This window comes from Hyposmocoma kahamanoa, unplaced genomic scaffold (assembly GCF_003589595.1).
Source record: "Hyposmocoma kahamanoa isolate Upper Pololo Valley unplaced genomic scaffold, ASM358959v1 63, whole genome shotgun sequence".
In the NCBI taxonomy this organism is placed as follows: domain Eukaryota; kingdom Metazoa; phylum Arthropoda; class Insecta; order Lepidoptera; family Cosmopterigidae; genus Hyposmocoma; species Hyposmocoma kahamanoa.
The window spans coordinates 22,135,354-22,157,566 of NW_020653851.1; the positions used below are offsets into that span (position 1 = coordinate 22,135,354).

The 22,213-nt window shown below is 34.6% G+C and overlaps 2 protein-coding genes across 7 annotated transcripts in view; one reads left to right on the forward strand and one right to left on the reverse strand.

The window, feature by feature from the left end:
• Nucleotides 1–223: 223 nt before the first annotated feature.
• On the forward strand, nt 224–7,995 carry LOC113230413 (queuosine salvage protein). Its single transcript, XM_026464332.1, has 4 exons — nt 224–588; nt 1,244–1,456; nt 4,156–4,615; nt 5,444–7,995. Exons 1-4 carry the CDS (start codon nt 481–483, stop codon nt 5,671–5,673), a joined length of 1,011 nt encoding a protein of 336 aa, XP_026320117.1. The 5' UTR covers nt 224–480; the 3' UTR covers nt 5,674–7,995.
• A 97-nt stretch (nt 7,996–8,092) lies between these two features.
• Nucleotides 8,093–22,213, reverse strand: part of LOC113230412 — a 190,767-nt gene continuing 176,646 nt past the window's right edge. For 2 of the 6 annotated variants that reach the window (XM_026464327.1, XM_026464330.1), the window contains 9 exons: nt 17,555–17,692; nt 16,643–16,766; nt 14,414–15,028; nt 13,939–14,059; nt 13,799–13,842; nt 13,314–13,653; nt 12,895–13,228; nt 11,193–11,822; nt 8,093–10,957 (listed from right to left, as the gene is read on the reverse strand). In XM_026464327.1, the coding sequence (XP_026320112.1) occupies nt 10,658–10,957; nt 11,193–11,822; nt 12,895–13,228; nt 13,314–13,653; nt 13,799–13,842; nt 13,939–14,059; nt 14,414–15,028; nt 16,643–16,766; nt 17,555–17,692 (2,646 nt within the window). In that variant the 3' untranslated portion in view covers nt 8,093–10,657. Of the gene's footprint in view, nt 10,958–11,192; nt 11,823–12,234; nt 13,229–13,313; nt 13,654–13,798; nt 13,843–13,938; nt 14,060–14,413; nt 15,029–16,642; nt 16,767–17,554; nt 17,693–22,213 lie in introns of those variants that run through there. The other 4 variants (XM_026464329.1, XM_026464328.1, XR_003310488.1 and 1 more) reach the window with 4 other exon arrangements.

Sequence of the window (22,213 nt, forward strand, 5' to 3'; positions counted from 1 at the left end):
CTACGTGTTAGATAAAGAGGTATGGAAAGACGACACGCAACAGGGAGGTCAGCGTAGTGAACGAGCAGGAGCTTAAATGTGACGTTTTCAAGTGTAAATTTATTTTACCTATGATGGAATGAATAATCTTTGACTTTGACATTGTTGTTAAGTTGTTAAATTGTATTGGTCAAAGAAAAGTTTCATAAATTATTCATAAACTTGGAGTTATTAGTCTCGATTCTCGAAATAATGGGCGGCTAATTTCGGACTGTTACCATGGTCATGGCCGTACGTTATTTACGTTAGTTATTGACTCAGCATGGCCATTATCTTGATAATGTTGCGCAATATACTATAACACGTCTGTTCGTGTTTGTGAGTGTTGTTAAATTTAAATATACTGAGATAACACGTGTAATATAAAAGGCTAGTGTGTAAAGGCGCGAGAAGCATTTCTGTATTATCACCTTGTTGCATCGTAGCTCTTCCCTATAAGACATGGACCGACGAGATATACTAATGCCGGCTGAATCCGGAGAGTACATCGCCAGACACGCTGAACATGTGAAAATTCACGAGGAGGGGCTTGAGAAACTTTGTGAAGTAGTAAGTAAATAAAGACTTTTGATCAAAAACTTGATAGTAAACTTCTTTGGATTATTTTCTCCTACAAATATACTGAAATGTGATAACAGCTGTTTATATTAGAGGTTAAAATTCAACTGTTTTAGCGCCAAAACACATATTGGCTACTTACTTACTTACTTATTACTTGCTATAACGTTTTGTCGATTACTTATACGGGTTCCACCAAATAAACGAGTATTATGAAAACAGTCAACTTTACAGGAAAAAATTATGTAAAAACATTTGCACATTTTTGTTCAGGGTACTTCATTACATCATCTAGAAAACAATAAGTACGTAGATGTAGATATAAGTTACTAGTGTGTAGGAGGAAGGCACAGCCTCAACCAGAGGTAATTAAATGGTCAGAGCCAGGAAAGTCCTTTAGTTTTTTGATGCTGTTGGCCTTGTGATTAGTGGTGATCAGATGAGGGGCCGTATAAGCCCTGAATGAAGGCACTTTTTATAATAGTAATAACAATAATAATAATATTGGTGTCAATAAAGTCGTAACTTATTATTGTACAAAGTTATAAGTTTTTCCGGATTTTTTTCCTTACATATCACAATGTTCGTATCACTACGGCGTTTTATTTTGTTTACAGTGATTATATATTCCATGAACATTTTTCAGATGCTGTCATCAATGACAGACAAACTTCAGGTCCCAGATTCAGGCACATATATCAACCGTCCCTCCAATGACGATCCAAGAGCTGTCGACTGGGTGTTTTTTGCTGATGCTCTCAATTTTTGCTTCTGGACCAAGCAGGGAGACCCCAAATACATTGTAGATGGAGAGACTGGTTATTATGCTTTAGAAGCTGCTATGGCAAGGGCTTTGAAGGTAGGCATTTGGGACATTATTTATTTTTATTTATTTATTTATTTATTTCATAAAATTACACAGTATAACAGTAAATTACTAAGGCACTGTGAAATTCATACAACATAAAATTATTTTTAGATCGTAGATGATAGTCGTTCATCCATCATCTCACAAAACTTCAAACATTCATCACGCACAGTCACCCATCTACTTGCGAACACATCACATTCTGGTGCAGATACGAGAAGCACATTAAAACAGTGCAGAGCGCGAACTAGTGGCGATTTACTGTGTGCCACAGTGCGCAATGCCGGCTCTGCCAGAAGATGGTGACCACGTGGACGCAGATTAAATTTATTTAGCGGGGGGACAAACAAGCGCACCAGTTGTGCCACTAATTCAGGGCAATCAGAATCTCCGCGCAGGATCCTACCAGTAATGGCCATCAGACTAAAATTACGTCTTACTACCAAAGAATTAAAACCCAAGACATAATCTCTTAAGAGTGTACACAACCTTAAATGGTTTTGGTTGATGCCACATAACAGTGAAACTGTTGAATAACAAAAAAACAGTAAAATTGAGGGTAAACATTGATTACTATACTGTGTGAAAATAAGATTCCTAAAAGTTTTTACAATAGAAAAAAAACACAAACTTACGTCGAATTTTTGCAAGAAAACCACTATATTCAATAGGACTTTACATATACCAATGACTTTTTTTAATATCAACAACATGTATACTATATGCATTGACTTACAAATAAATGGACGACGGGTCTAATACAAAAACCACGAAAAAAATGTCGCAAGTAAGCCTATTTAAACGTAGTGACATGTAAAGGAATATGAAAAAGCTAAAACGTTGAATTTAAATTGTAATGTCATCGCAGTACTGTCTAATTTTGCTTGCTTCGCTGTCAGTCGAACAAACGAAGACTAAAGCGTGAATGACGCTCTGTATACGATTTTAACGCCCTATAAGTTCGGACACTTTTTAGCGCGGACCCGACGTCCATATAATTGTACGTCAATGACTATATGATATACATTTTTCAAATGGCTCTCATTTCGTTTGAAAAACAAAAAATTCTGAAACAAAGACAGTGTCCGTGCCGTTCCACCCAAGCAAAGTGAACTATATTACAATAGTAGGGGAAAGTTTTGAGTTTGAGCTAAGGTAGTATTGACTCTTGAAATAGATTTTATAAAGAAATCTGACCTAAAGCAATTTTTAGAACTTTGCTTTGGAAATTGATTTTTGGTGGTGTTTTCAAAACATCAATTCAAATAGTACTTACAGGTAATTTGTAAATTTATGGAGCTTATTTTCCGAAGTAAATTTTTAAAAGACAAGATAAGTATTTGAGCAGATATAATAAGATATAGTTTATTAACTTCTGCTTTTATAAGTTATCATTTGACATCTTACTTGATTATATCTTTTGTTTTTTCTTATTTATTTATTTTTAGGACAACCAATAAGACATGATTTAAATATAACAAAGTTGAAATAGTGATATAGAGACATACTAAATTCTGCCTCAATTAAAGGTTGCCATGGCATGCAAATGTGGACACGATAGAATAACTAGTTGATCCAATGAAATTTAAAAAAAGAATAACGCAAAATAAACCATTAAGACAATTAATACAATATTATTATTAAAAAAAAGTTACTATTGAAAACAAGATAATCTAATTAAAAAGATTTTAAATATATAATAGTATATACATATATTAATTAAAAATACACATTAATAAATTTTATGTGAAACTACATTGACGCAGATGTGAGAGCGGCCTTGATTGTGTGCTTAAATCGCGCAGGACTATTCGAAAAAATGTCGACGACACAGTCACCCGGCTTATGAAGGATGTTATATAGTTTTGGTAGTCGATTCATTTGTCATGAATAATTGGTATATTTGGGTAAAATATTACCTTAAATTAATTTCTAAAACTCAATAATGTTACTGCATAAGATAAATGATTTTGGGCTACCAATGACTAGTGGCAGTAGAACTTCTTGTGAAAGAGTTCATCCAGGGAAGTGCCACCTTACCTATTTCTGCCGCCATGCAGTAATGTGAGCATCACTGTATTCCGGTTTTAAAGGGTAGGGGTGCTGGTGAAACTACAGGCGCTTACTACCTCACGTCTTGTTCGTCCCGGCATTTGGTATTATATATAAAAAAAAACCACTATCTTCGTGATAAATTTGCAATGTTGTACGTACATCCAATAGTTACAAAGAATATTATCTGTGATAAACAGATGTAATTATTGTTTACAAATTTTGTATAAAACACAAACAAGTATGAACATGCATTCACACGCAGGGGTTTTGAGATATGATATAACTATTGCACATCTCATTTGAACATTTAATGTGTAATTGAATTTACATAACAGATAAGTAAATGAGATTGGTTTTGTTGTAATGTGTTTGTTTTTGGAATAAATTCCATGGCATTTTTTTATCATGAACATATTGTTAGACCGTTTTTAAAATTTTATTATAAACTTATATTCAATTTTTAAATTATATAATTTCGTATATATTACTATGTTATCAACTGATATAATATGGGTTTAGATAGTACGCAATGACCTGGATTTCCAGTGAAGTTGATAATTTGTTTTATCTAATCTATCTTTGTATGTGTCATAAACAATGCAAGTTCTATAATTACAATTCTTTATCACTTACAGGAAGGCTACGACCTTCTAAACCCGGAATACTACTCGAAAATAACAAAAGAAGATCTGGCTCATATCTTAAGAAGTGATAGTGAAGTACCAATTCCACTATTCGAACAGAGATTGACTATTTTACATGATGTTGGAAAAACATTGATTGAAAAATACAATGGAACGTTTATGACTTGCGTGAAGCTTGCGAATAAATCTGCACTTAAACTACTTAAGATCATAGTGGAGGATTTCCCGTGCTTTAGAGACGAAGTTGTATACAAAGGGAAGTTTGTATCCTTGTATAAAAGAGCACAGATTCTTATTGGTGATCTTTGGTATTTCTTCGATGGCAAAAGTTGGGGAGAGTTTGAAGATATTGATAAGATTACCTTGTATGCTGATTATAGAATCCCTCAAGTGTTGGTTTACTTCGGAGCTATGAGCTATAGCGACGGTTTGATGAAGAAATTGCAAAACGGTAAGATATATACATAATTATCTCTGCCACAAGGCGAATGCAACTCCTGTTCATCTACTCACCCAATGCTACGCCCTGATGGGCGTACGAAGTTCCGTACTGGGAAGGCACATGCCACAACCAGAGGACATGAAATCTGTTGAAGCCAGGAAAGTCCTTCAGTTCGTCAATGCTGTCAGTCTTGGCTCTGCACTGTATTAGTGGTGATCACAAAAGATCAGTCAGTGGTCGCAGTGATGAGGGGATGCATAGACCATGAATGAAGCCACCCTAATAATAATAATACATAATTGTACTCGTAAATGTATACATTTAATTTAAATCTCAATTGGAGAGTTGTCTTTAGAGTTAGAGTGTCAGATTAAGGGAGAGCGATAACTTTCAATATGACAAATGGACAAAATGATAACCTCCATGGACCAACAATCCAGATGAGGAGGTCTGAGTTCGATTTTCGGTAGACATTGGGAAAACAGCCTTTAAAACGATGACAGTTATATAATATAATATATAATATAATAATATATATATATAGTATAACATGCGACCAAAGTAAACAGTACTATAGTAATACGACGTATGAAACTCACTACTAAATATTGTATTTGACTGGTTAACCAAGTGACAGCTGAAGTTTGTTTACATTTAGTTAATTTTATACCTAGACCATGCCTAAACCTTAATACCATAGATTTATGGAGGAATTAGGGCAGATTCTTTGATCTTACTTGATTTATCCAGATTGTTATCTAGTACATTTAGAAAGAAACCTTATTAAGTAAAAGAAAAAACTTATTGTTGTAAAATTGTAATGTTTAACATTCACAGATGAGCACCTGCCAAGTGGTTCAGATGAAGAGATCGAGATCCGCGGCTGTTCCATCCACGCAGTCGAGCTGCTGCAAAAGAAATTGAAACAGAAAATCGTCGAGCAAAAGTTAAAAGCGGAAGTTCCCAACGCAAGTCTCATAGATTACTTTTTGTGGTGCTATAGGAGGAAATATGCCGACGAATTGGCAAAGGTCCCCTTCCATAAGACCGTGGGCATATTTTATTGAACTATAAAAACCCTATAACGTACAAAATTGCATTTGACAAGCTTATGCAGAACATTATAATGTCTTTTTCGAAGATGAGTAAAATGACAGTTTATTGCGCAAAAGTGTTGCCCGTTTGCAAGCAGCTAGTCATTGCAGTCGATAAATATTCTATCGAATATCGATTACATGTTATGTAATCGATTATATGTATGTAAATAGCCGAACTTGTTTCATTTGAATTTTTGTATATTCATACATGCACTGCGTTTAAAACTATGTCTATTTAAAATATTAGTGGAGACATATTTTAAAGTTTTTCATTTTAATTCAATGTAGGTGAATTTAATTCTTGTTAAAGTGTGTATGAATTACAAATCGATTTAGATTTTGTAGACCGACTGCCAAAATTAGAATAAAGAACAGATATTTAAAAAAAATTACGTTCTTTCACAATCTATTGATTAAACTGTCGACAACAACTACATGGTTAAATAAAAATTTTATGAAAACTGGCTTCCTTGGAAATATCATTTTACTCCGTCTTCAATATAATAAATATGTAATAATTATTACACGCATTCAAACTTACACTTCCTTGCGTATTTTAAAAATAAATTTAGTTTACACAATTTATAACTTGTACTTTTTACGAATTATTATAGTATAATCTATTTGTTCCTTGGTATATAATTCTACATAAATGACATACAAAGTTAATTGTCATTGACATTTATATATAAAAATATTATCCAAATGTTATTAAAATATTGTTGTCTGTTGCTGTTAGGCATTGTGATAATTATGAAGGTGATATTGACTACTATACGACTTAAACTTTATAGCTAAGTTTAGATTAGAGAAGACTTTACCGTAGTTTTTATAACATATGCTATAGCTCAAAATACTGTATAACACAGGGTGTAGTACAGGTTTCAATACGTAAGTTAACCCCTTCATGGACAGTATTTAAGTAGTACAACCACATACCAAAATGTCACTACTTTTTTTCGTGCCGTACTGGTTATATTTTATTTATTTTTATATATGTATATACGTTTACCATGGCGCAGGTGAAAGGTGTTGGTGGTCACAACTACTCCATGGTAGTTTGGTGAAGGATGATAAACGAGTCGTGGGTTGGTAAATGAGTGTATATGAACTGTTAATAACTGAATATATTTTGCTTGAGCTACTTATTTATACAAATTTGGTACGTGTGTCTTATGCTGATTCACAAGGCGTGGTTGTTACTTTTGCTTGCACTAAGACGTGCCTGAATGTCGGAAGAGGGTTAGACATTCTGGCACGTCTGTGGCTGCTACAATACGTAATAAAATAATGAAAGACTAAGTATTTATTTATACGTGGGCGTCCCATAGCCGACCTCGGAATCTACGTCAATACAACTAATGTATGTACAATGCGGCTATCAGTTTGGCACTTTAAAACAGCACAATAAGGTATTTTTCTACGATTTTAAAAATGTGCGTGAAAGATTTGACACAAGTATAACGTACAAAGCGAAAATGGCGGACCGAGCTCAAGTAGGCGGAACTACGCCTACAGTTGGCACGCGTGTTGCGCTAACCACTTCTACTGTATTATAGGTCTATTGGTACACCAGATGTCGACATGAGTACCAAATAGCTATTTTTGTAAGTAATTTGTTTTACATTGACAAGCTACAATATATCATAGCCACTCTAATTTGTAGTGAAAACAAACAAATCAACTAGATGGCGCTTATCTTTTATTTTGTTTAGGATTAGCATCGTCTATCTATATTAGGAAGCGTTAATTTATGAATTAGTTTGTAACACGCAGTTTGTAACTAAGTTCAGAAAATAATTTAGTTCATGATCAATATTTGAATAATACTACAGGATAAAAAAACGACTTTTTATATTTCGATAAAGCACTTTGAAATCGTACTGTAAAGCCCGTAGTTGTTATTTTGAGATCCATATCATAACGTATTCTAATATTTAATTTTTCGGTAAACATTGTTATTGTCCATGAAAGGGTTAAGTTAGCTCCTATGTGTAACTATGTTAAAATCAATGCCATTGTATATTTATTACCTCAAAAGAAATAATTCCTTAAGTGCAAACTGTTAGTAAATAAAGTTTAAATAAAACTAAAGTACGTATTGTATAAATATAATTTTAATTATATATTACACCTTACAAAAATTACGCCAGGATATCACATACCAGGTTAGTGTTGGGTTCCAAACACCTTATAGAGTTACAATACATCTTATAAAAATCCTATGGTCTACGTAGAAGATTGAATGAATAACTATTCGTCGCTCACAGGACTTTATATATAGTTAAAAAAAAACAATCGCTGAGATAACTTGATATAACCATGGACCATGATATGACAGATTCATTTGATTGTCAAAGGGCAGTTTCTATTTTGTTTGGGTCATTGAACTGAAAGCTATAAATCGTCAATTTGACCATATCACTTAATATTTATTCATAATACATATTCCCTTGAAAAGAATGTATTTGTAAATGGATATGGGTTCATTATATAGAGGCATAGTATTTAGATATTTTGACTGGGTGCTAACATTAAGGAATAGATATTCATAATTTTCAATATAAGTAGATAAATTAAGTTCTACAGGAGCCTGACTAAATTCCTGCACCGATGAAAAAAGTTATTTCTCCATTACACGTCTTACGACAATAGTTTCGATTGTATTACGCACATTTCTAAATTTACGTATCTATATTTATAATATACAAGTACACCAGGTACCCTAAATGACCATTGATAATGGTGATAATTATTGATGATAATTAATGCGATAATTATCTTGATAAATATATCTTGATATTTATAAAATTAATTGGAACAAAGTGCTATTGCTAGCAATATAGTGGCATGTGTTAGACATACCCAAACCGTCAATTGTCAATCTAAAAAAAAAATCACAAACCAAACCGTTTTTCCAAAGATGTGGTTTCGTGTTGACTTAGTTTTCTCATTGTTTGTCATTTTAGCCAAAAATTAGAGCCCAAACTATATATCAGCATGGATAATTATCAGATATCCATAAAATAATTTTATTATCATGATAAATTATCAAGGAAAATAAATATCTCATTATTTTGAACCCTGTTTACAGTGACAGTTGTTGCTAGAGACGGCGGCGTCACTTTGTAAACAAAATGTTACTTCTCTTGACTGCTAGCGGCGCTGTACAATTTGCCATACAACATTTAAGTATTTTGTGCGATCGCTAGTACTGTCATTGTAAATTAATAGTATGTAGATCTACAGGGTCGACGAACACCTTAATCAATTTCCAACGATGTATAAAAGTACTACCACCTTTAAACAAATATTAATAACAGAGTTTTAAACGTGGAAAATGTACATTTTTCTTAAAAAACATTACAGTTAAACCTTTGTTATCGTTGTAGATTCAGAAATGTGCCTATCCAATCGTCATTAATATGACTAACAAAATTACTAGAAAAATCTAAATTATTATGGACACAACCACTAATGGGATTACCCAATTTATTTACAACTTTGGCATTAGCTAAAGAAATACATGTAAGGTTTTTTAAATGGCACTATATATTTACAATTTCGTATGTATACATGCTATGCACATAATTTACTATAGCGACAGTTGTGAATAATAATAATACATAATATAATGTGTATATATGAAACTAAATATGGTATTCGGTCATTTTACTTATTTATCTATAAATCATACGTAACCAGAAAAGTAAGAAAGGCACTCATTTAAGTATGTATTTAGTAGCAGTAGAGCTTCTTGTGAAACTGCCCCCAAGCAGTAATGTCAGCATTACTGCGTTTTGAAGGGCAAGGATGATGGTGAACTAAATGTACATGGGATTTGTCAACTTTACTTTGTCTATAGCGCTTCATTAATTTTTAGTTGACGATGACGAGTGTACTGGCAATGCCTTTTTAATATTTGCGATTTAAGGCTCTGAGTGGCACTCCACTGTTATGGGTATTGCTTACCATCAGACGCACGACTTGTTCGTCCCGTCATTTGATAAATCATAAAAAAATATGATCATCTACATGTAAATAAACTTTAATGTCAATAAAAAAAAATCACTCCGGTGTGGTAATAACATCCTGTGTAATTAGAAGAACTTTATTATGTAATTAGGTATAACGTGAATCAGTTACTATTGTAAATTATTCAGAATTGGGATTTAATTAATAGGTGTTGATTAGTTACCTTACTTTTCTGGTTAGGCCATTACTCAAGTACATCACTACATCAAAGAAAGAACCCTACAACTACTTCACTTGTTTACATGAATTTAAACAAGTTGTAGTCCACTACCGCACGATTATATTACAAAGTTAGTACGCAATGAACAGAAAATCATGCTGACATTATCGTTAGTGAAAAAATAATCAGAAAATAATAATCAGAGAATAAAGACTTAAATTTTGTTACATTTCTTCTTCGCAGGAAGCTTTGAGTACCTATCGCAAGTTTACGCTAACAGTTGTCGCTAGCGACCGTGTAAAATATTTGTATACAAAGTTAATTATTTTTGTGATTGCCAGGGGCGCAGGCGCGGTAGAATTTATCGTACAATATTATGAAGTATTTTACGCGGTCGCTAATGACATCTGTTGCTGTAAATTATGGCTGATAGGACCCGGAAATTACACTATATTTTCTTATTGGCACACTCGTCATTTTCAAAGATTTCTGAAGAAAAAATCTTCATTGGGTATTCTACAAAGGGACTATTCGAACTTGCACAAAAGAATACAACGAAAATCAGTAATCCGTTATTCTTTGAAAGTCTGTACAATGTTATTTATATAGTTTTTTCGATATCATATTTCACATTACCTCGATTCGACTCGCTGCCTAGGAAGAAAAAATGGATATATTAGGTAACATGGTGATGTTAATATACAGAAACCTCTTACTCAGCTTAGTGGAGCAGACGACACATCTATCTATATACAATTATTATTTAGAGTTAAATTTTGATTTCAAACTCTCAAAGAACGCTAGCCTATTTTTGATTGTACCAGGTTCGGGTACAGGGCTACCAGGGCGACTAGATTCTTTTGTTATCTCTTCAGTACCTTCAGGTATCTCTTTCGAACCTCCAGGAACGGTTAGGGGAGTGGCCATGGATAGCTTCAGTTCTTCTCTAAATTGTTTCGAAATACTTCTAGCCGTAATACTGTGAGCATAGAGTTTGGAATCTGTCTTTGTATCGTTTAAAGTGTCCTTGCTTTTCCGTCTCCAGTATTGATGGGGTGACTGCAAAGAAATATAACGGTAGGTTTCTATTAGATTAGAACCGAAAAAACAATGAACATATAATAAGAATTACTTTAACCTAATTCGTGAATCAGGTACACTACAACATTTTTATATATGATACCGATTTATTTAATCTTTGCAATAACATACGTTATCTTAAAACAGATTACCGTCAATGACTAAAATGCACCGGCTCAGTTATACAATTCAAAATATAAAAGTAAATACGTACCATTGTTGGCTCATTTAGGTCCTCCATGCTAACAAACTTTTTCGCTAATTCCTTTACTTTAGGCAGCTGTGGTAGTATGTCTTCAATTTCGCTCAGATTATCTTTTTCTTCTTTTAGACTGTCCAAATTGTCCACTATCACTAGTGATTCGTCCACGACGCTGTCGGTACTGATTGGGCTCACTCTATTTTCCAAGATGTTCTTATCTATCAAATCATTATCATTTCCATCAACTACATCACAGTTCACTGATATCTTATCTTTATTATCGGTTTTGCTTTTCACTATCTCCCCAGACGGCACATTGTATATTTTAATTGAATCATCCATACTGCTTGAACTTATGTAAGAGGTGTCCATGCTGAGATTTGTTGGCGATTTAAGTTCATCTTTAATTGAAGTTTCCGTGTGGTACGCTGTTTGTAATATTTCCTCAAATTTATTGTCTGTATCATCATCAACAAAAGCAGGTTTGGCAGCAAATAGCGTTTGTTCGGTGATATCGTCGTATTCAATTAAAATCTCAGTTTTATTGTTAGGCAGCGTTGTTATTGACTCGTGTGTCTCGTTTGGAAAACTCGTGTACTGCCGATTTGAGGCAATCGTGTTGAATTGCTTTATTAGTAATCCCTGCAATATAATAACTACATTTTATATCACTAAGCAGTTAATGATTGGTATTATTAATAAAGGCAGATTAATGTATAATATGTTCGCGCAAAAATATCTAGAAGCCCATTCCATGCTAACGTGTATTAACGCAGTGCTCGATGATTGGGATAACGCGTGCGTTAAGACAAAATCGATTGTGAATTTGCCAACAAAATAAACAAATTAAGACGATCATTCGTGCTTAGCTGATAGTACGTGTGTTGAATAATATTTTCAATACGACATCGCTGGATTTTTGAAAGCCAGTGTGAGGGATGCTTTTAAAGGCAACGTTAGTAATGGGAAAATAAAGTAGAATTTGATTTAGTGTTAAGCCGTCAACCCAAGTTGTTAGTAATAATTTCGTTCACCAAAATCTTGCAACACTCACCACTAACTTCTTGAGGATTACTGTAGTAAAAGTACTGAAAATTTTATTAAGAAGGACACAAATCTATAAGTGCATTACTAGAGAATTAGGTACTCTCGTTACGGTGCAAGTGCTGTTAGTCAGCTCATTTTCAAAACATGCCAACTTTTACACACAACAGGTACAAATACTGTGTGTAAAACGAAGATATTTTAGATTTACGATGTACTTAGTTAATAGAAAGTTCTTTCACCATAGATTTTATGGTAGGTAGTAGTCATAACGTCTAATTTAACCTATATTTCCCTATAAACGATTTTGTTAACTAGCTATGTTCGTATCGTACATAGTAGAGATTCTGATTGTTAGCTGTAAATTTTCGTTAGGGTAGGGGTGCTCTGTATAGGTATTAATTGAGCTATGGAAGCTGGTTATTCACCATAAATCACTTTGGAAGCCTTTGCTTAAGCGCAAGCTTCCACCGAAAGTATAATTTAGGCCTGATCGTTTCTTGGAGCGAAGGCACAGATCCTCGCTCCGCAGTGTGTTGCTTCGCCTAACTTTCGTGTAACTTTCGAATAAGTCTTCAGTAATCTCGGGTTTATTCGGTATTTTGAGTCTAACTATATCCTCGTTTTCCACATAACCGTCACCTTCGCACATGGTTTTAATTTTTCTTACGTTGGCTTTGTTTCGACTAACGTTTTCGTCTGTCGCATGATTTTCGTCAGCTATATCGTTTCGTTTGTCGGGGTTTTCGAATATGGGATTTATTGCAAAGTTGGGGCTTGCGTTTCTCGGGCTGAGGACAGCACGAACGATGTTTTGATGAAGGGCGGAAGCCTCGAGGTCACTCAATGAGCTGCTGGCACTTACAGGCGAAGTGTACTCTGTATCAAAATTGTCTAAACTGGTCGACTTGTTCATCGAGGACAGGGAACTCGTCTCGCTATTGCTCTTCTTACGACCCCCGGACGAGGCTTTAGCTTCTCTTATGTAATAATCCCTGCCGTAGCTGTAAAGTGTAAAATTTTCAATAGTATACCTTAAATCATATAAATAAAAGCTTTAGGATTTGATGTACGTCAATAAGTTCTTACCGTTTGTACTGTGGTACTTCATCAGCCAAAACGTCTTTTAAAATCCGTGGTGAAGGACTTTTACTAGTTCCATTCATATTTGCACTATCCATATTGTTGGTCAATGAGGGAACACATTCTGTTTTTTCTTCATTTTTGTTTTTTTTACCTCTCCTCTCCAGTATATCCTCAGATTTGATGCTTAGGTCATCGTCTACATCTTTGCTAGTGGTAATCATGTCGAAAAGAGATGATGCACTTTTTGCTGTTAGCCTTCTCTGTATGGCTTCAGGAGAGTAAGGATTGTTAGGCATTTCAACGGCGTTTTCCCATTTCTTACGTTCCCTGTAAGCTACTGTACCTAAAATAGTATTTGTCATGTAAATTCATGTACTTAGAAATTGACATTGATTGATGTATTGAATCTGATTAAAATATGGTCTATATTTTCAATAATAACTCTTAATTAAACGTGATGAGACTTTTCTACTTGCTAATGTAAATACCTGGTATCAGATCCTCTTCTTTGTCCGTGTCTCTAGTAGGTATCCTGAAAATATATCATAGATGTATGTACGTTTTATTTCTGTGTCACTACCACAAAATTATTTAAAAAGAAGCAAACGCAGCAAACAAACCAACTTACTGTTGTGGTTCATCGTCAAAGTGTTTTCTTCTTAAACTATCAGCGTATCTTTGCACTGGCACCGTCACTGCTTCTTCGTACTCTCCCTCGCGTTCGTGCCGGCTGAGTGTGCTTATAGACCCTACAATAATGTAAATTTTGTCTTCAATCTATTTATCCGTAAAATTTCCAACGATATCAATATGTCTCTTAAGACCTTTCTAATTAAAACTCTGTTCAAAAGTTTATTAGTTCCCTAAAACTAAAACTCCTAAGTCTTACTAGCACAGTAGAACCCCTTGTGTAGATAATTTTATTAAATTATCTAATCATTGTCATGATAAAATTAGCTACCGTAATTTACCGTAATTATCGGTTCTTTACATGAAGTCGACGATTAGATTGCTAGAGCAGTCATATTGCAAGTAATTTGCACTATTTCTGTTTATTTCATTATCAGACATATGTTCGTAGTATAATTGCGTCAAAATCTTACCTTTATTAACTGGAACGCTATCCACTTCATCTTTATCATGCCCATTCAAATGGCCATTAATTTCAGGGACAATATCTTCTACGTTACCATTAAATAACGTCCTGTGTATCTCTTCTTTTAAAGCGAACTCAGCCTTCGTCAACGGACCACTCTCTATATCCAAGACTAACACTGACTCATTTACGTTTTCCAGACTATCGAAATTATTTTCAATCTTTTCAGCGATTTCATTGTTGACAGCTTCTACTGTTTCCTCTTTTTTAATGTCATTTTGAAGGATAGTCAAACTATCAGGTTCGTAGTCCAGCAGATTTTCTATTTTAGGCTTGCCTCCTATTACGTGTCTCGAATCTAGAACCCTCTTAACATCACTTTTGTATTCAGCTTCTCCATCCCCATCACTAGCATTGTCTGAAAGATCTGTGGTGTCATCAGCATCTCTATCACCAATCAGCACACGGTATTCAGTGTTCGAGTTTGGCACGAGCATAGGTACGGGAACGGATTGGAGGCTTTTTATTTTCTTTTTCTGGAAAAGCCAGTTTTCTTCCCATGTACCATCAACTGCTTGGATGTCGCTGCAGGATACTTCGTCGAATTCGCGATCGGCGTTATCTAGAATCATTTGCATATTTAAAATGATTAATATGGAAAATGACAATTATAGCGTATCAACCCCATCTAATGCGCTGGAAGCGTATTCGCAAGCGTCCGACCCGATATCGCGACGACCACCAATCACAAATTTTTAAATTTAAATTTAATTAAACTAAATTTTCGAATGTAGATGGCGCTTCTCGCCATCGATCCTGTTTGGACTATTTGAACAAAAATATGGTAATAACTAAACAGCAACTATCATCTTAAACGTGATTAGAGACTCGCACCCCCGCGCGCCCCAGTTAGTACTAGAGAGTCCGTCATTAACGTTGATTCGAGTTAGATAGTCTTCTCTGCTGTATTAGTGCCTGTTTTAAGTATCTACTTAAGACGTAGTTTCTGTGAATGTGTCGGTGTTCGGTTTTAAACAATACTTAAATACCCACAGTCATCGAGTATATAACCAGAAATAGAGACGACATGTCATTTAATTTCTTTGAAAACTATTCTGCCAAACATTGCGGACAACTGCGCTCTTGACCAGCCCGAATTCGAAACAATTGACGGGTGTCGTCAATTGTTTCGCTTCAAATCGACCAGTAAAACTTGAGCTTTGTTATAATGACGAAAATTGAAAAATCACATATTTAATTACCGACGTAATGTGATTCCGTTTGTTTTGCAATTAGATGTTTTGCTGTTTTTCCCACAAAAAGCGTATGGAACAGTCCCCCATTGTTAGAGATATTATCTTTATTACAATAAATACAGATTATTTTTGGAATATACGGATACGTACACACAGGTCAGTTATTGGCACTGTACTGTTTCAGCTTTCTAATTTGTGATTTCAGCGCAAACAAGAGTTGATATAAGGGCCATTCTTTGCCTGATGAGTTTCCAGGGATGGATGGCCCTTATCTCGTCTCTATTTCTGGTTATATACTCGATGTCCACAGTGCTCGACAGACTTATTTTATTTTGCCTGGTCATGCGATTATAAAATTCAATGCCTATAATTGTCACTAAAATAGAATAGAAATAAGAAATCATTCGTAAATGACTATCTGGTTTAGGCATGTGTTGTATTAATGACTGATTAGGAATGATTTATATCACATTATTACAATTGCAAAAAAACAATGTCAGTGTCAGTAATTTACATAATAATAATTGTTTTGTAATCATAATTATTCAAAAACAAACATAAAGCAAAACCAAAAATGAAGTATCAAATAACTGCCTCGGTGGCCGAACGGTGACCATGCCGGACTGCCACGCAGAGGTCCCTGGTTCGATTACTGATCCAGGAGAATTATTTGTATGGCCTACATTTAATAAGGGCGGGTTTAGCTAGTGCGAGGCTAGGTTGAGTGTGTGCATTATTAAAGACACTTTTTCTTTGAAATAAATATAAGAAGAAATAAGGTATTGTAAAACCGATTAAAGGGGTTGTAGATCACGCTGTAGTTTCGCGGTTCCCAGATTTGTTAATTATGATAAAAAGAGCAGTATAGATCAAGCTCTAAAGTGCTAATATTTTTACTGTATTCCAATTTACAAACATTGTTTTAGGTCTGTTTTGGTTAAGTTACTTATTAATTATTATAAAAAAAATATTTTTTTTACCCGAAGCATGTACGATGTCGCCCCCAAACTCTGGAAAGGGTACACGTCGTGGCAAGTCCAGAGCTTCATCTGAGACAGTCGCTTCTCCTTCTTCCCAGTCGGACACTTCATCTTCTTCTTGTAGCTGGAAATAATGAGATAACCTTCATGTTTGAGGAATGTTATTGCCAGTATTGTATCTTTTGTTGATTTTTTAAAACTTTATTTTAACCTGACATCGGAATCTAAATATTTTACGATGGGTTGTTCAGTTGGTTATCCAATTAAAATTTTTAATGTTAACTGCATGACCCACTCGCTGTTTTTGCTACTAAACGAGTTTGTGCAATTTTTTTAATGATCCAAGTGACGGAAAGAATAAGTCATGAGCCTTGTGGTAAGCGACAGCGTGTTCGTATGTCTCAGAGCTTTAAATCGCAAAGATGGGCACTGCAACTGCGCCTGTCACCCTGAGACATAAGTTGACAAGTCTGATATGCCTGTAATTTACGTTTGCACCTGTACCTTTCAAAATGGAAATGCAATAATGCTCACAATTCTGCTTGGCTGCAGAAAGTAAGGTAGCGACAGTCGCGTGGCGTGGTGGGTTCAGACTGCAGGCTAACACAAAAACACAGTCGAACGACCCTGTCTGAACGAACTTCTTTTGTAATTATGAAAATAGATAGGGCAAGAAATTTTAGGTTGGCCCCGGGCGGCAGAAAACAACGCTACGCCACCGGGTGGCAGTACTTCTCCGGACGAACTGTTTCACAAGAAGCTCTACTGCTACTAAATTTATACTACTAAAATAGGTACTCACTATCATTTAAGATACTCGTTGTATCATCATCATATAAACCGTGTATACTCCCGCTACAGCACACAGATCTTATCTAAAGAGTCTTAATAAAATCTTTAAGAATAACTTACTGGAGGTGTAATATCCCGGTGCCTTGAGTTCAGGGAGCGTGGCGAAGACCGCTCCGAAGGCGTGGGACTGGCACTGGCGGAATGGATACCACTGCTGCGTCCTCCGGAGCCATTTTCTGTCTGGTATCTTTCGATCACCTGAAGCATAATGTACACACATTTTAAAAACAACGAATGCTGATATGTTGTGAAATGGTGGTTTTTCGAATTTGTCATCATTTAAATAGTGTAACATAAATCTAGAACAAACTTGATCTTCATTGGTTAAATAAATAAATAAATAATTGAAATAGGCTTTATTTCAATAACACTTAATACATTAAAGTCTGATACTCCAATAGATTCTTGGTTTCCTCGTACGATTTGGACTGTAGCCATTTTGAGATAAGTTTCTTGCAGTCTCTATTAGTTTTAACAAGTAGGTATGTCTATATTAACTAGATTATACAGTTGGGCCGATCGTTTGTTCAATTGTCTATTTGCAAATGTTGTAATTTACTTCAGGTACCTATTTGCACCACAATGTCTACGTCTTTCCTTCTCTTCGTATTATTTAGATTATATTTAGTTTCAGTGATATACAATTTCGTTACAGTGGCTAAACTAAGATGTGGTTTCCATAGTTTAAGTGGCTAAATTAGATAGTTGACACAAGTTGCTAGTGGAAAACTTTTTTTAAAATACATTGTTTTATGTAAAATGGTGTTGCGCACGTCCCATTTCAATGCCGGAGGTAGAAGATGTGCTGGCCAGCGATCCCATAAGTGACGATCGTATTAGATTTCATTTCTAAAAATTTCGTTTTACGAAAAAAAAATGCCTAGTTGTGACGTAAAATTATACATATCCATAAATTTTACTGCACGTCACTATTGACAACTACGTAGGTACATCAAGTAGCTCCTTCAACGTAGTTATGAATTTATACGAAACTTGATGAGCGAACAAACGTCAAGACGGCCATCATGGCGTGCCTTTGCTATAATTGGAACGTGCAAAAAAAAAAACCATAATTGTAGACAGATTAATAATTAAACGAGTTAGAATAACAGAAATGTGACAAATTTCATTTAGTTGTCCGAGCCCTTACACTCGAAGCACAAAATCCGTATAGTTACGGCTTTTTCCCACTATGGATGACCTACAGACTTTAGTTTCTATCGGGGTTAGAACTAAGAATGTATGACAATGCGACTTGATTGTTACACACGGGCTCTATCGTTTCAAACGGGTCTTTTCGTTGATAGACTTCGAGAGTAGTCCGGTAACAGACAATTTCTTCTTTGCACAAAAGTATGAGCTATCAAGTTTTATAATTAACCTCACAAGAAGAGACCTTGACCGTTGTGCTTCATTCTGTAATAATAATTTGTTTTATGAACAATTTTTACGGTGCTATAAAAGACTATTTACTTCTTATTATAGAAGTTCACATGATTGTAGCGTGATTGAAATTATTGACCTTTGGTCTTTTTTTATTTTTTGCACCGACGCGACGTTTCGAAATTAATGATGTCGTTATTTAAATTACAAAACAGAATTGTAACGATTTTCATTGAAGAATGTAATAAAATCCAGGATATTATTATAGTTGTACTTAGCTTATCTATCAAATCATGGCCTTAAATCAGCTTTAGGGATTTAAAGATTAATTACGATTGATCCTTATAATGTACTAGCTGTACCCGACATGCTTTGCAATGGCATAGGTGGTGGACTATGGCTTGAACCCTCTTCTGTAAAGAGACCCATGTCAAGAAGTGGGATCTAATACTTCAGAAACCTTTGCGTACGCACAACAATTCATAAAAGTTTTATCGCAACCGGATGAGTAATGAAAGAATGCTTATGAGACAAACATACTTCACAATTTTTTTATATACATATAGAAGTTAATGATTATCAATTTTAAATTATGCAATTGAATGTTTGTTGATTTCTATTTGCTAATGAATTTTCGAGAGTATTTACAATAAAAATTAATGCAACGAGACGCAATAATTTAGGATACTTGACGTTCTTTTATGTCACCATATTTGAGTAGTTTTTAACCGACTTAAAAAAAGGAGGAGTGTGTTACGCGATTGGAGGTGCCATTGTCTTCAATTTTGAACTTACTTAACACTCTTAGGGGTGGGAAATTAGGGGGAATCCGGTTTATTTTTTTATAAAAAAAGCTATTGTTTAATTGGCTGCGATGTTGTTGTTTTTATTCTAAGTAAATAATTTTCGTCTTCATGTTGAGTACATCACTTTAGTAATGTCGCTATGTCAGAAAGGGTTACCTTGAGTAGTGGCCCCATTTAAATTTGAAGGAAATATTATCCTATCCTCTAAGAATGGCAAATTATAGGATAATCCGGTTTATTGCATTTTACCTCTATAGATCCCAAACTAGGGAATAAATCCGGTTTCGCTCACTTTCCGCTAACCGATTTCAATAAAACTTGGCAAATATATGTGATTCCATAAACTTTAGAGGTCAGTTTTTTTATAATCAAGTTATAGTTATAAAATAATGTGTTTCCGTGTTTTACAATTTTGTGTTTCTGTGGTAATCAAAGAGTTTTCTTCTTTCGGCTCGTCGTAAACGACTTAAGAAACAAAGTTTCGTCATGTTTGTTGGTATAATATTGTGTGATATCATCTTCACTTGCGTGTACGGATTGATAATTTTGTATTATTAGATACATAGATAAGTTTAATCACAATCATGTAACGAATGTAATATACATGTGTTATAGATCACAATGGAAGTTCGAAATGGAAGTACCTACTATAAAGAAACTAATATTGAACGGAATATCCCTGGCAGCATTTGCTGCTTACCTTTTACAGGTGTTACATTGTTCAAATATTCACCTTCGCTTCTGCAAGGGATATATAGGCTGTTGCACGATTGCATATTTACATTTACAAGAATTGTTGGAGCAAAATTTACGAATAATTAATAGAAAAAAAGCCTGCTTTTAAGGATTTTTTTCTGAGTTCTTCTCATCTTTGTATTAACAATTATGGCAAACTAGTGGAGTAATTTCACTTAAAAAATATTGAGCATCAATTCAATAAAATATTTAAATAGGTACAGTAAGTAGCAACATCTATAGCTGGCTGACGAAATACTTTAAATTTCTAATAGAGTGCGCTACGGCTAAAAAGTCGTTGAAAAACCAAATGCAAGGATATAACAACAAACCATTGACTTACAATTAATGGACGTCGGGTCCGCGCTGAAAAGTGTCCGAACTTATATGGCGTTAAAATCGTACACAGAGCGTCATTCACGCTTTAGTCTTCGTTTGTTCGACTGACAGCGAAGCAAGCAAAATTAGACAGTACTGCGATGACATTACAATTTAAATTCAACGTTTTAGCTTTTTCATATTCCTTTACATGTCACTACGTTTAAATAGGTTGACTTGGGACATTTTTTTCGTGGTTTTTGTATTAGACCCGTCGTCCATTTATTTGTAAATCAATGCAACAAACACATAGAAAAATTCGTGAGGTCCGCTGGTTCGTTCCGTGCTTAGTTGGTATAGCGTCTTGTACGGTATGCTAGAATACGTCGGTTCGAATCCGGCCGGATCGAAGGAATTTTTTCTGAGTTTTCGATCTTTGTATTAATAATTATAACAAATCTATTATATTTGCTGTAACAAAAAACCTCCTTAAATTCATGTACTAACGACATTAGTACCAGTAGAGTTTCTTGTGAAAGAGCTCTTCCACGGAAGTACTGCAAGCTTACCTATTTCTGCCGCCAAGCAGTAATGTGAGCATTACTGCGTTCCGGGCTTGAAGGGTAAGGGTGTTGGTGAAATTACAGGCAAATGGTACTTGTTAACTTATGTCTCAGGGTGACGGGCGCAGTGCCTCTCAGATCTTTGAGATTTAATGCTCTGAGTGGCACTGTAACTGATATGGACCGACGTGTCGGTTACCACCAGGCGCACATAAATAAAAAGAAAACGTTTCAACACCAAACATGAAAACAATTTTAGTAATTCTTCAAAAATACATCCATTACAATTGCTACATATCACTTTACTAGTAAAGAAACACAAGTAAAGCTACACCTCATTTGCACTGGGAAAGTAGTTGACAATGGAGTTGAAGAAATTGTACATGCTTGAAGTGACACTTAGAAACACTGACTATAAATTGTTGTTACGATCAATTGTGATTTAAGCACTTATATGAGATGTTTCTTAAAGAGAAATGCTGTCTCACGACAGGGAAACGTTTTAATACTGGAAACGTATTTTACTGCTCCAGCTGAGGGAGCTAGGGTTGATAGAAGCGTGGTGTTTGAGATTATACTCTTTTGATTTTGTAATTAAGAGTCTATTACCTTAAATGACTGATTGATTTTGCATAACACTCAAAGTGTTGAATTTTGGGAAAAAATAAATAGTAAAGTTGAAGATACACTGATTACTATACGGCGTGAAAACAAGATTTTTAAAATTATCACGATACAAAAAAAAACAAACTTAAACGTATTCAATAAATACTTTACATATACCTATGATTTTTTTTTAATATCAACTGAAGTAATTAGAACCCGTAATACTTTATGATATACATTTTTGAAATGGTCTTAATTTTGGTTTGTAAAAAAATCATCTCGACGCATGCAAAATGAACCGTATTTGT